This window comes from Chrysemys picta, chromosome 24, assembly GCF_011386835.1.
Source record: "Chrysemys picta bellii isolate R12L10 chromosome 24, ASM1138683v2, whole genome shotgun sequence".
Taxonomy (NCBI): domain Eukaryota; kingdom Metazoa; phylum Chordata; order Testudines; family Emydidae; genus Chrysemys; species Chrysemys picta.
Window position 1 is genome coordinate 4570722 of NC_088814.1, and position 13765 is coordinate 4584486.

General features: G+C 44.7%; 1 protein-coding gene across 1 annotated transcript; it reads left to right on the forward strand.

The window, feature by feature from the left end:
• Nucleotides 1-8181: 8181 nt before the first annotated feature.
• Nucleotides 8182-12374, forward strand: LOC101934069 (SKI/DACH domain-containing protein 1-like). Its single transcript, XM_065577451.1, has one exon. The coding sequence runs from the start codon at nucleotides 8324-8326 to the stop codon at nucleotides 10430-10432; it is 2109 nt and encodes a 702-aa protein (XP_065433523.1). The 5' UTR covers nucleotides 8182-8323; the 3' UTR covers nucleotides 10433-12374.
• The last annotated feature ends 1391 nt before the right edge of the window (nucleotides 12375-13765 follow it).

A 13765-nucleotide genomic window follows, 5' to 3' on the forward strand; every position in this document is an offset into this window, starting at 1 on the left:
AAGGGGAGAAGGCAATATGGACAATCTTTCCTTTGCAAAGATATGTATTTATTAAAAATAATTAAATATGTACTTTATGCCTTAGCATGCCCTTTTAATTATACATATATTTTGTTTTGATTTTGTAGTACAATTTTAATTGCAAGCAATAGTTTATAGTATAATCTTGCACTAGGAGCAAAAATGTAGCAGTCCAACATTCTTTTAATCATAAATTAATAAGCAAAATAAAATACTAGAATCAAGTCAATGATTGAAAGGAAATTGGAGACTTTTATGAGATTTTTTCCTTCTAATCTTTGTGGACCAGACTGAAGAAACACAAACTAGGATTTCTCCAGATGAAGTTTGTTAGAGAGAGAAAGGTCTGTTTTTATCATTTAATAACGTGCAAACTTTTTTTTTTATAAAATGAATGTTTCTGTCTAAAAGGTGCAGCAGCATGAATAAAAAAACAAACAGGAAGAGAAACAATTAAATCACAGTGTAATATGGAAAACCTCAAAGGCAGATAGAAAAATGATGCAAATTCTCTTCTGGCTTGAAGATTGATGCATGAAATCTTCTTGGGAATCTACAAACTCATTTTTCTTGTCTCTCTATTTTAGAGGTTTGCTATTCTTTGAAAAAATACCGTTCTTTCCATTGGCATCAAGAATAATGTTCAAAGGCATTGGGGGAAAAACAGGAGTTAAAAATGAAGGGAAAATTGAAAGTTCCCCCTTCGAAATTCTCATTCCTTGCTCCAAACGAGCAGAAATTAACAAACATTTCCACCATGTTTCTAAAAAACAAACAAAGGTTTCTTTCCGGAAGAAGGATCTTTGTTGACACCATTAGGTTTGATCTGGTTAGGAAAACAAACAAACTTTTTTTTAAAAGTGCTAGTGTTTATTACTGTATAATTCCCTTCAGCTGTTCTCTAGGAAATGGGGTTTCTTTTAAAAAATAGGGTGAATGGATATCTATTAAAAATGAGATAAAGCAGAAGGTATTAAAAGGCAGACTGGGTTGTTTTAATTTACTTCCCTGGATGGTGCATTTTTTAATTCACAGAGCTTCCCTCTCCCTCAAATCACTAAAACATGCCAATGAACTATGAAGACAAATTAAACTCAAAAGATACATTTCTGGTGAGAATATAATTGCATATTCTAAACCATGAACTGTATTGATTAACTCCTTCACGAATAGGTTTGAACACATCAAATCTAAACAAGAACAGGCCCTGCTTAGCGAAACACAGCTATGGGTTCTATTATTTGTTGCTGTTTATGTCTAAGGTCTTGGTTTTTATCCCAAGCAAGGTTTTTTAATGTGTTTAGAATGGCACCATTTGGTCTGAGGCAATCTGTTTCTCTGGTTAGGCCTTTTTCCTCCTTTCAATCCAGCAGTTTTGATACTATTACCCAATCTTTATATTTCCCCCCTGGTCTTGAAACACTGTTCTCCAAGCAAAGATTAGGGGATAGACAATAATAAATAATGTGACCCCCACAAAGTTGTGAAGCAATTCTGAGCATGTGAAGAGAGCGATTTTACAAAGTAACGATCCTTTTCGCGGATATACACAAACAACAAAAACCCAAGCAGACTTTGCATCTTTATGATTTGCCAAGAAGAAGAAGAAGAAGAAGAAGAAGAAGAAGAAGAGAAGGTGGTGGAGGAGAGGGAGTGTTGTCTACACATTAATACCTAAGACAAAAATGTTGTGGTAGCTCCCCATCCACCCCCCATAGATCCAGGATATGAGAGAGATGAGGTGGCTGAGGTGATATCTTTTATTGGACCAACTTCTGTTGGTGAAAGAGACACGTTTTCCAGCTAGCTCCACAAAGCTCCAGTAAAAGATATTACCTTGCCCACCTCCTCTCCAAGAAAAGAAAAAGTTCTTTCAGTAATGGTCATGAGTCTCACAACACAAATGTAATTACACAAGCACCTTGACACACAAACACACAACGAACTAGGAGCTGTAAGAGTCGCTAAACTAGTCAACTTCGGTTGCTTCCACACCCAGATTATTGCTATGGAAATAATCAGAAATACTTAACTTTAGAAGCTTGGTTCGATTAATGGGATTTATTGCACTCTTATTAAATGCTGACTTAATGCGCTTAAAGGTTCAAAACAAGGGAGATGGGCATTTTGCAGCTTGTCCTGATTAAATTGTTAAATGGACTACAAACTGTCCGCCGGGAAGAAACTTTCTGAGTAAAATAGACAGAGCCTGGGAATAATTATATTTTTTGGTGTCACATAAGGGGTATCTTTACTGCTGAATAAGTCTTGACAGCATTTTAACAGAGTGTATGTGCAGCTGGTAGCATAAAGGTGAAAGCCTGCGAAAGGGAAGGTATTTAAAAAGTTACATGCAGTTCAAGTGTGTGTGACACTTTTATTTAAGGAAACCTTTCAAACCCACCAGATAGCATTCTGAAAAGATCTATAGCTTCACCCAAGCAACCCACAGAATTGGCATGGATTTGAGGGTTTGAATGGTTTCTCTTAACTCACAATTTCTTCAATTTGTAAAATGTAACAGAAACTTTTTAAAAAATAGCCAAGATATGAGGTGATTTGTAGAAACATTTTCATCCAAGACAGCTTAAGTACCCGTCCGTAATAATTGCCCCAGATCCGACTATTAAGTGTCTTAAATCCTACTTTATATCCTCAGACAGTGTTTAGCTTTTAGGGTTACCAGAATAAATGCTGTAGATTAATTCACACATCTTAAAAAAAATCTTAAATCAAAAATCACAGTTGCAATATTTTCCTGGACCTTCATATTTAAACAGAGGGTTATTTTCCTGTCTCCTGGGATGTTCCCCTGCTGTAGGCCTGGGGTCTATACGAAACTACTGGGTGCTGAGTACTTTTTGAGAATACACCCACTTCATGTAGGTACCTACATGGGAACCGTTGTATGAAAACCTAGCCTCGGAAATCTCTGCTGGAAAGGAATAAGGTCACGTTTGCCCTGTTTTATGAGGCTCTTCGTGGACTGGTCTTGGCACTACACGATTTAGCTGCTTTACAAGATTATTTTCAGATGAAAAAAGGAAGACAAAATTCCACATTTAGGGTGAAATCCTGCCCCCACTGAAACCAATGGGAATTTTGCCATTTGAATTCAATGGAGCCGGGATTCCATCCTTAGTTTTTAACCACAATTTGGTTTTTTCCCCCCCCTTGTGTCCCTGAACTTTTTATTAAGCACTGGCTCTCTTTGTAAATTGTTCACCGTATGTGATACATGCACATACACTCTCATCCAACTGTGTTCTTGCTTGCACCTGTTTTGTTGGTGTTGTTGTTATGTTTTTAAACACATCTCCTCGGCTGGCTGGTTTGTTTAACTCCGAAGGGTGTTGAACTTGAGAGATCTGCAACTGAGTTTTCAGCTGTTCGAACAAAACAAAACAAAACAAAGAAACAACTTGATTTTATTTTCTCGCCCACATCCAGTTTAAATAACCAAAAGGAGGCGGGAAGGGGGTGGGGGGAGTTCCAGTGTAAACAACACCAAGAGACATTCCAGGTTTGATCTGTGATTTAAAAACGATCAGATCAGACACGTCTTGCTTTTCTATAACTTTGATTCTCTTGTGTCCGGTCAGATTGAAAATTAAGCAAGAAAAGATGTTTAAACCTGCCCCAAAGGAGATTCCCTCCTCTTCTGGGATGATCGAGAAGCAAATCCCAGGGCAACTTTTTAACATTGACGCCGTTGACAACTCTGTTTGCAATGCTGCTACCATTTTTGGGGAGCAACATTTACCGTCGATGCCAAGCTTGCGGAGTTCTCTGCTTAAATTCCTTCGGTCCCCCACCCACCTACAGCCCCAACCCTTAACCGTGTATTCCTTTGCACGCCTGTGCTTTGGTGCTAGGAGCGCCCTAATCGTCTTTTGCACTACTAAAGCGATCCTGTTTTATTTTGAAAATGTGCTGCCCAGGGATGACAGCATTAACATATCTGAGGAGAGATTACAGAGCGGAGTCCAGATTCCGGCTGGATGGACTCCATCTATAATTGGAATCCTTCGGAGATTTGTGGGGTTTTTTTTGGACGAGTTGTTCTGTCTATAAACCCATTTTAATAGCTGCCTTGAAGTTCACTGCATTAATTGGTGGCTTGGACTGAATGGGAGGGGGAAGGGAAGTAGAGACGTGTGTGTTTGTGTTTCTGTATGTGTCTGTTTGCAACTGTGTGCATGTGTGTGTTAGAAATATGCATGTCTGTGTGTTTATAATGCAACGCCTACAGAGCACCTCCGCATCCATACTTTTTGTTTTGCACTTCCGTGTCACCAACATCTGTGCATGATTTAAACCTCAACCTTCCTTCAGCTTATCAGCTCTCTCCTCCTTAGCACCGGCTTGATGGCACATGTATAAAATTTATCAGCCCAAACTGGATCCTAAAAAGGGCACCAGACTGAAGCAAAATCTCTCCTTTATTTTGTCAATCAACTGCAGCTGTAAATTTCCTTCTTCCCCAACCCCTCTCTCTCAACAGGGACAGAGAAGTGGAGGTGGTGGGTTTGCCTCCCTCGAATCCAGCCGTTTCTAGTGTCCCTTGCAAATGTGAATCTCCCCCAAACCTGGTCACTTTTATTGCTTCCTGCGGAAACCGGCCGACCTACCAGGTCTGAGGGAGCTCTGCTTTATGAATCAAGATTCCCGCTTGAGATCACCCTGGCCCATTGTCCTTTCCATTCATGTGCAAGGGAGTGGGTGAGAGGAGGTAGAGATCGGAAAACACCCCCCCCCCCTCCACACACACACACTCACTTTCCTCCCTTGCCCGGAATTTAGAACTATCGACACAAGGGAGGAAGGTGCTGGGGAGTTCTCTGCCCGTCTTGCAAAGCACGGTCACTTCCAATTATTACATCTTTGGGTTGAAATGACCCACCACCCAAATAACTGTTGCACGAGGAAGAGAGAGAGCCGGCGAGCAATCCATTTTGTGTGGGCGCCCGTTTCGACATAAATAAGGGCTCGGGTGACCCTAACCCTAAACACCAATAACATATAAAAGCCCTGAGCCACCCAATAATGGCCAAATCCGGCTATAAATTTGTAATTCAGCGCTCAAAATGACCTAGCGGGGAGGGATATGTGTGTAATAATTGATCCGTGGCGATGCAACCAGCGAGACTTCAAATATAAATGTCAAATAGTTTAGAGGAGGTTAAAATGTATGTTTGTGTACACATCAAAACACAGTATAGTGTGTATGTATATACATTTATACATTCTCTCTGTGTGTGTACACACAGAGAGAGAATATGTGAGTGCACAGATTGTCTGTGTACATACAATATATATAGACCCCACGGTGTGCTGGTGTGTACATACACATATATAACATTTTATCAGCCTCTAAAATATTGTCAGGGTATGCTTTACGGTTGTCAGTCTGCATTACCAAGGGTCAATTACTATACATATAAACACACATTATATATCAATATATATCAAACTTTATCTACAGCTAAAATATGGTATAATTATGCTCAAAACCTGCCTCCTTATATCGCCCTAGAGATCTATTGTTATATGTAATATCTCTATGTTTTATGGCCTCTGGCCTAGCATGCCTGCCCCTCGGAGCTCTCTTCTGATTTTCCAGCGAAGATCTCAACCCCCCTTTGCCGCCAGGGGAAGTTTGTTGTGTGTTGGAACTTGCCTTTTCATAGCTGGACCCCTCCCTCGAAGGCCGTGAAACTGTGAATTAGCCAGTTGGACAGGGCATTATATACCAGCTCCCCATCCACACACCCCTCTCACCTCCTGCCCGTCTGGGACAGAGCCCTGCTTAACATACGGGTAGAACGGCTCTAGATTTCCGTGGAAACAAAAATACCAGAGATCTCCCTACTTATTTGCGAAGGGAAACTCCCGTCTGACTGACCTGTTTCATGCAAACGGCTCTTTTTGTGATCGGCCCCGATTTTCCCCACTTCTCTCCCGCCTCCACACACACAACAACTTACAGCAACAAGCTGCAGTCTGCACTAACTGGTCCCTTTCTGTCCTCTGCGATCTTAACTATCTCCCCCCGCGCCAGACAAAGAAGAATTTTGTGTTTGTGTTGGATGGCGGATCTACACGCACAGGAAACTCGCTGCATATAGAAACCGGGGCTGAAATGTGGTGTTTTAACACAAGGGGACGTGAAGAATGTGACGTTTTCTCTTCTTAGCAGGGCCATGAGTTCGGTTATGTGTGTATGTTATTAAAGGCAAACCTCCCCATATTGATTTCTGCTTAAAAATAGGAGGGCTCCGGTTAGGATGTGAGGTTTTATGCCGTTTTAAGTAACGGATCAGCAAAGTACATTTAAATCGGGCGAGATCAGTCCCAAATTCAAAACTATGTTGGGTTTATTTTCATTTTTTCCCCCAACACAGATACTCAGGAATGTGACACCTCCTCCGAGGGGGGTGCTTTTAAAAGAGGACAATTTGTGGTCGATCAGACATATCGCTTCACAACTTAATACAGAATAATCGTAATAATTTATTGTATTATTATTACATGACTCACGCTGAACATTGAACAAAAAGCAGGGAAAGAATAAACACAACCTTTCATTTAAAGGAGGCTTTAAAGCTGGGACTTCCCTTTCCCAAAAGTTTCCGAGGTAACTAAGCCCCCAAAATAAGTGCCCTATGACAAAGAGTTCAAACTCCCTTACCAACCTCGATGGCGTCAGTCAAATAGCGCGAGCAGCTTTCAGGTTTAGAAAGAAATGGGTTCTGGTGGGACAATAGAGCCCAGTTTTTTTCTTTCTCCATTTGGGTAAGCCTGGATGGGTCAGGGTTACCAGGAGCCAGGCCATCACACGCCAAAGAAATCTTGGGATTTTAAGTTTGCCGTGAAGTGAAGCCACGTTCCAGAATCATTAATTCTTTAAACATAAGTAAATCAATCAAATCAAATCCAGAAGTTTGGAAGAAAAAGATGAGAAAAGAAGGTGGGTGAGTAAAAAAAAGAAAGAAAGAAAAAGAAACGCGTCTTCGCTTATTATTATTAATAATAATTTAATAATAATAATAAATTATTATTATCAAGGCTATCATTCAGAACAATAAATATACTAATTGGCAATTAAGAAGCATTCTACTTCAGTTTAAATGATGAATGGTTACAGAGTCAATCCTTCTGAACTCCAAGCAGTAACATTTCAGATTTTTTAAAAACAGGTTTGGCTGAAAACCTAGGAAAACGGCATTTTAAAGAAAAAGGTAAAATCTCGTAAAATAATTCTGTCTAAAGAGGCTAAAATAAATACAATATCAAACTACACAGAGATGCACCTATAGCTGCTAAAAAGGTGATTTCTTAACAAGGAAGACAGCATTAAAATTACCTTGAAAAAGCAGCATGCATGTTTTAAAATAGTGCATCTATACATGTATGTGTGTGTTTGTAATGTTAGCATGCATATTTATATAAATAAGCACATCTGTTTTTCCGGGCTGTGTGCATATACAAATACATTATACATATATAACATCTGCATAAAATGTACATATAGGCACAGAGTCAAATCTGCCTCTCCCCATCTAATCCTGCAACACGCTCATGTACCACTGGATATTTGTCTGCCTGGCAGCAGCGTGGCTGTTAAATGAAAGGGTTTTTTTTTTATGAGTGTTTTACATGGGGGTGTGTGTGAAATGTTGGGGTTTTATGACATCACATGGCTATAGTACCCAATCAGCTTCCAGATTTGAGAAATTATTTGGTGGGGTGTTTCCTACCATATACTGTACTCCGGGAGCTTGTCTTTAAGAAAGAAACCCAGCAAACGGTGGGAGCTACACGGATTTGTGTGGTGCCCCCCCCCTCAAGATTCCATTTTTATTCCACCACCTCCACCTCTCTAGCTTTGTTTGCTTAGCGTCTAACTGGCATTGCCCAGCAAAAGGGGGACCTGCTGGCTGGCTTCTTTTCGGAGAGAGGTTATTTTTGAAGCGGAAGGTGGGGGGAGTCTTGGAGGCGGCAAGATGTTTGGCTTCTTTATTTTTCTTTCTCCCTCTCTGCCTTTTTTGGTTGGGGAGGGGGAAGGGGAGAAATCTAGCCCCAGCGCAGGAGGAGGAACTGGGTATTTGGAAGATGTCACGAATCATTGACTGGAGCGTTTGAAAGGGAAATCCACTGCGTTGCAGCTCCCCCCCAACACACACACACCTCTTCTCCCCTTTTTTTTGTGGGTTGGAGTTTGTGACCAAGGAGCGGGAACACAGATGCCCGTCTTCCCAATGCCCCCTGGGGAAGAGACCAAGTAAATGCTCCTTGCAACATGTTCGTGACCTGCGAAGGGACCTTCGGAATGGTGCCAGCCACCAGGGGTTACAATGGGGAAGCCAGGCCCGGGGAATTCCAGACGGGCTACCAAGAAATCGAAGGGATAAACCTGGGATACTTACAGATCAATGGCACCCAGATGTTTGCTTTGGCGCAGGTCCTCAGCGACCTGTTTAAGGATATCCCCAGGACCACCATCAGCAAGAAGATGGAGACCCTGAAGATCAAGAGACGCCGCTGCGATCTCAGGGAGCTCCGGACCCTCAAAGCCATCAACTCCGTGCCCACGCGAGCGGTGAAATGCTCGCTCATCTCCAAGGCAGACCTGGAGGCGCTCTGCACCTCCTGCAAGAGCCTCAACCCCAGGAGGAGGAAGAGGAAGAGGAGAGAGCAGCTACTGCTACCGGGCCCCGCGGATCTCTTCGACTGCCCCCGGCAGCCGCTGCGCTCCTCCTGCGGACCCGGCCCCTACTGCACCCAGGAGCCGGGGATCTGCAGCGAGCTGGCCCCCGCGCCCCATCCCCCCGCGGCCGGGCTCTTCCAAAACTATGACAAAGCCACCCGGGGCAGGAAGGGCTACGGCCTGGGGGGCCGCGGGGGACTCTTCGCCGGCGTGTTGAGCGCCTACCCCCGGGACCTCCAGCTGCTCCACTCCGCAGCCCGCGGGCCGCACGGAGCCGGGCAGGCGTCTCACCAGCCCGAGCACCGGCCCAAGCGGGGGTCCTGCTGCTCCAAAGGGCTTTTCCCCGAGGAGAAGGGCCAGGGGGCGGCCAGGAAAGGCCGCCTCTTCCCGGGCTCCAAGAGGCAGGGCACCTCGGCCGGCTATTCCAGCGACTCGGATTCCAGCCTGGACTTCGGGGGCTCCAGCCCGGCCACCTCCAGCGACTCGTCGGAGGAGGAGGAGGAAGAGGAGGGGGACACGTCGTGCAGCAGCGAGGAAGGCAGCTCCTCGGAGTCGGAGAGCAGCTCGCTGTGCAGCGGGGACTCGGTGCAGAGCACCCGCTACAGGCAGGCGGCTCTGCCCAGGTTCCAGCAGCTGCCCCACCCCCCCAGAGAGCCCAGCGGAGACGAGAGGCTCCCGGAGCCCCACAAAGCAGCCCTGCGCCCCGACCCCAACCTCCTGCTCCTCTCCCAGCAGCTCTGGGCCAGGACTCTGCGAGCGTCAACTTTGGAAAGTTTGAGGCCGCTTCCAGCTCTGGGAGCCGGGGCCCAGCAGCCGCCGGAGCTCGCGTGCGCAAAGCAGGAGCCCCCCTCCTCCCAGCCCTCCCCGAGCTGCAGCTACCCTGGGGGGGACCCACAACAAAAGGCGGGAGGCTGTGGGGAGACAGAGCCCTGCGCCAAAGGGAAGGATTTGCACAAGGATGCCTCGAACAATGCAGCCTCGTTAGGCCCCAGTGACCAAGCAGAGAGGCAGCTCGCTGCTTTAGCCGGGCGATCTGCTTCCCAAGAGCCCGCCCTGGGCTCAGCTCCTCCGCCCTCCGCTCAGGAATTCGCAGGGACCCTCAGCCCGGCTCCCCAGAGGGTCTTAGGGGAGCCCAGGAGGGAGCATTTCGACAGGCTCATCAGGCAATCCAAGCTGTGGTGTTATGCAAAGGGGTTTAACGCGGATGGGAAAAGTTTGCGGCCCGGAGGGAGGACGGAGCTGTGCAAAGCGGCCGAGCTCCAATGCCCCGGCTCCAAAGGCGCACCGAGCCCGAGCCCCTTGTCCAACAAAGCTTTGAAAGGCAATGGCTCGGAAAGGAATTCCAAGCGCAGACGCCTTGCCAGAGGCGCTGAGGCAGAACGGCAACAAAACTCCGCTAAGGGGAGGCCACAAAAGACTCCGAGGAGGAATGCCCCAAAGGGGAAGGCCCATTGCAAACGCCTGGCCAGCGCCGGGCCAGCACCAGGCAGGAATTCCTTCAGCCTCATGGGCAACTTCCCCTGCACGCCTTCGCTGGTAGTGGGGGAGGATGGGGATCTGCGCCCCGCCGCCTCCCTGTGCGTAAAGAACTCCTGCGCGCCCTCCAAAACGCACCCGCTGTGGAGCTGGCAGGTGGGCGGCAGCGCCCTCCCTGTGCCCCCCAGCCTCAAATTCCGGGGCTATGGCCTGGAGGGTTTCTAAACGAGGCCGGATGAATGTTCGCCGGCCAGGTTTACATGCAACAGTTGAGGGGGGGGGCGAGGGAGATGAGAACCGGATTATTCCCAACGACCCTAGGGATCTGAAGTGCCCAACTGGAGACGCCTTGATTTTCAGGAAGGGCTGAGCACCCCAGCTTCTAACCACCCCCCCCTCGAGCGCCCTTTAAGGTGTCTGACTCCCCCAATCAAATAGACCCCCCAAATCACGTTAGGAAACTTTGGCCACATATATCTACTGCTGGACATTTGGAGAGGGGGAGGAAAGGGATTTCAACTCTGGTTTCTACACGATTTCTTTTTTTGGGGGAGTGTCCACCTTTCGGGGGTTCTGTGAGAAAATAAAACACCCGCCCCCAAACCAGGTCAGTTTGAGGAATACCTCACCCCCTTTACATTCGGTGGTTTATTCCAACCAGGGTGATAGGGACTAAAATGTGCATATTGACTGGGAAGTGTTCAAGTGGTCCTGCCCTCCCTCCCCTCTCCAAGTTAAACGAGAAATGTCCCTCCCTTCCCATTCACCCCAAGTTAATTGTATATTGTCCCTTCCCACTTCCTCTGCGTTTGTGGGAGAATTTAATGCTGTCAGCCCAACACACATTAAACCGATCTCATCAAAGCTTTCTCTTAAAAAAAAAAAAAAAACGCTGAAGCAAGAAAAGAATGGATCTAATTTCTCCTTTCCTTGATACAGGCATTGGGTTAAAATAATAACAATCACATGCAGAGAGAAAGAATGATCTCTCCTCTAGAAGAAATACCCCCTCTTTTGCATTAATCAATCTCATACGAAAAATTGCAAGCAGCTATTTAAACTAAATAATCTACTTTATCTACCAAAGAGGAAACCCCCCCCCCCACTAAAAAGAATAGGGAGTTCTGTCTGCAAAAAGAAAACAGGCGGGTTTCAGAGGAAGTTATTGGAAACTGCTGCATGTAAAAGAAAAGGGAAAAAAGAGTTGTTTGCTGGATACCCTAAGTCGGATAGCCTAAAGGTAGCAGGCCTGTAAAAGCTTTATTGGCGCAAGAAATAGAGCCGGGAGCATTAGGAATTTAAGTGCAGATGGACAATTTGATCTCTATTAAGTTCCAAAGTGGAATGCGGAGAAGAATGTTGGGAGAAAGTTTCTCTTCTCTGTAAAGGAAATCACATCTCAGTCTAACTCTTCTTACAAACCAGTGTCTTTGGAACGGGCCCTTTCGACTCTTTCTGAGTTGATTTCACCCCTCTCGGACATCAAAGTTCATCTGGCTCTGAAATCTGTTCTGTTTTGGAAATGTTAGACAAATCAAAGCGAGTGTGAGCTTTTTTGCTTTTCTCCTTTCCAGCATCAAATATTTTCAACAAACCGCGGATCTGACGCAGTCTGAGTGAGACCAGGCGATTCCCTCAATTTCAACACATTGGTGTGAATGTTTTAATTCCCCCCTCTATAGTGTTATAATTAACTCCAGCAGACATCCTATACACGGGGTTTTACTTCCACTAGAAAGAAAAGAAAGAAAGAAAACTTGTGGATCATTATAGAATTATAATCAAAGCAAATAGTCAAACCTGGCCTCCGGTGATTTAGATTTTTAATGTCATTCCATCGTTGGTGGAAAAAATGATCCATAACAGGCCACAAATATTTTCTCTTCAATCATTTATTTTTTTCTCTTAGGCATATTGAATTATTTTGATGCTAAAAACATTCCTCTGTGGGTTTTTTGTCTTTGTTTTGCATTTTTAATTGATTGGGTCTTTTTCTCCGTTTAAACAAAATGGGTGGGATTTCTCCGATGCCTGTGCAATAACTGTGGAAGCTTATAAAAATCTGCTGTCTGTTGTGTGAGAGAAATACCTGTTCTGTTGGAAGTCTCTCTCCCTTCTCCAGTTTGCTTTTAAACCTCTTTCGAGCAGACTAAGTCCTTGTCTCCAATCTACACACGCGTACAAAAATGGAGTCTTTTATTCTTCGCATACATACACTGCGCTGGTCGTCTTGGCTGCCCGAACAGGGGATTTGAAAAGCAAAGCCCGGGAGAGAGGGAAAGAGGCACACACCGAGAGAAATAATCTTCTTGTTTTCCTCTTATGTCTTAAGGGGAATGCGGTTCTCCAGCGCCTGCTCCAATTTGCACATTTTGCTTCTGGACTCCTAGCTGCAACATCCAAAGCAGATTTTTAAAAATGTGTTTTCCAGGGTTTGTTTGGGGGGGGGGAGGAGGAAGGGGGAGGAATTTGCAAACAGATTTGTGGCGTTTGTTAATTACAAACCACTGTTAGTTATGCAAGAGCTTGGGATAATGTCAACAAAGACGCACACACAAAGAGAGAGAGAGAGAGATCAGTTTGAAATATTCAAAAAGTCTGCAAGAGGGTGCAAGGCTGCTGGGAATCTCAGGCTCCATTCCGAACGTGTTAGCTAGTTTTTCTTTAATTATATGCCTGGTCCTGAAGCCCTTGGACATGCAAATCTGCCGGTGAAGTGAAAAGGAGAGAGAATTTGTCTTTTTTAGCCTGGATAAACTGAGCAGAAAAGAGACACTTTGGCTATCAATGTTGCTAAAGCAACAAACACCAGTAACACAAATAACTCAGGAATATTCTCTAAGAGATATAATCACCTCACAAAGTGTGTGGGTATATATGTGTGTGTTTGTGTCTGTGTACATATGAAACACACAGATTGCATATACTCACTATTGTCTATGCACACATACATACATTATCTAATGTGATGGAGGCTGTGAATACAATAATACCTCAAAACTTCCTCTCTTCCCCACAACACGCACGCCTTGTATACTTAAGCAACAGAGACACCCTGTTCGGTGCTAAAGAAATACGGTTCCCCCGACTCTTTGTTTACATGTTGCAAAGAAATTGATCCCAGCCAGAAACGCGAAATCATCTCCATGTTCTTTCCCAAAGGGGTTTTAAAAAAAAAGGCTTGTTGAAATGCAATACAAAAAAAATGAAAAGGAAAACCCAGCCGTAATTTGATATCGTGTGGTTTTAAAATAAATAAACACGCAAATAAATAACCAATTTCATCAGAAAATAATACTAATAAAAGGAGTATATGGTGCTTTATCGAAAAGAAGCAAAACCTCCTGGATAAAAGTACCGAGCGCAAAAGGCCCTGGCCGATTGGGATGTTGGGAAGTGTGTTTGTATTTGGGAACAACAAATAATCAGTTCACTGGAGTCCTTTAAGGGTTAACCTATACGAGGCTCCTTTATAATAAATTGGATAACGTCGCTTTGTTTCCAAAACGGGTGCTAAAGGAGGAAGAACCGATTTTTTGTTATTCCATTTTGTTTTCC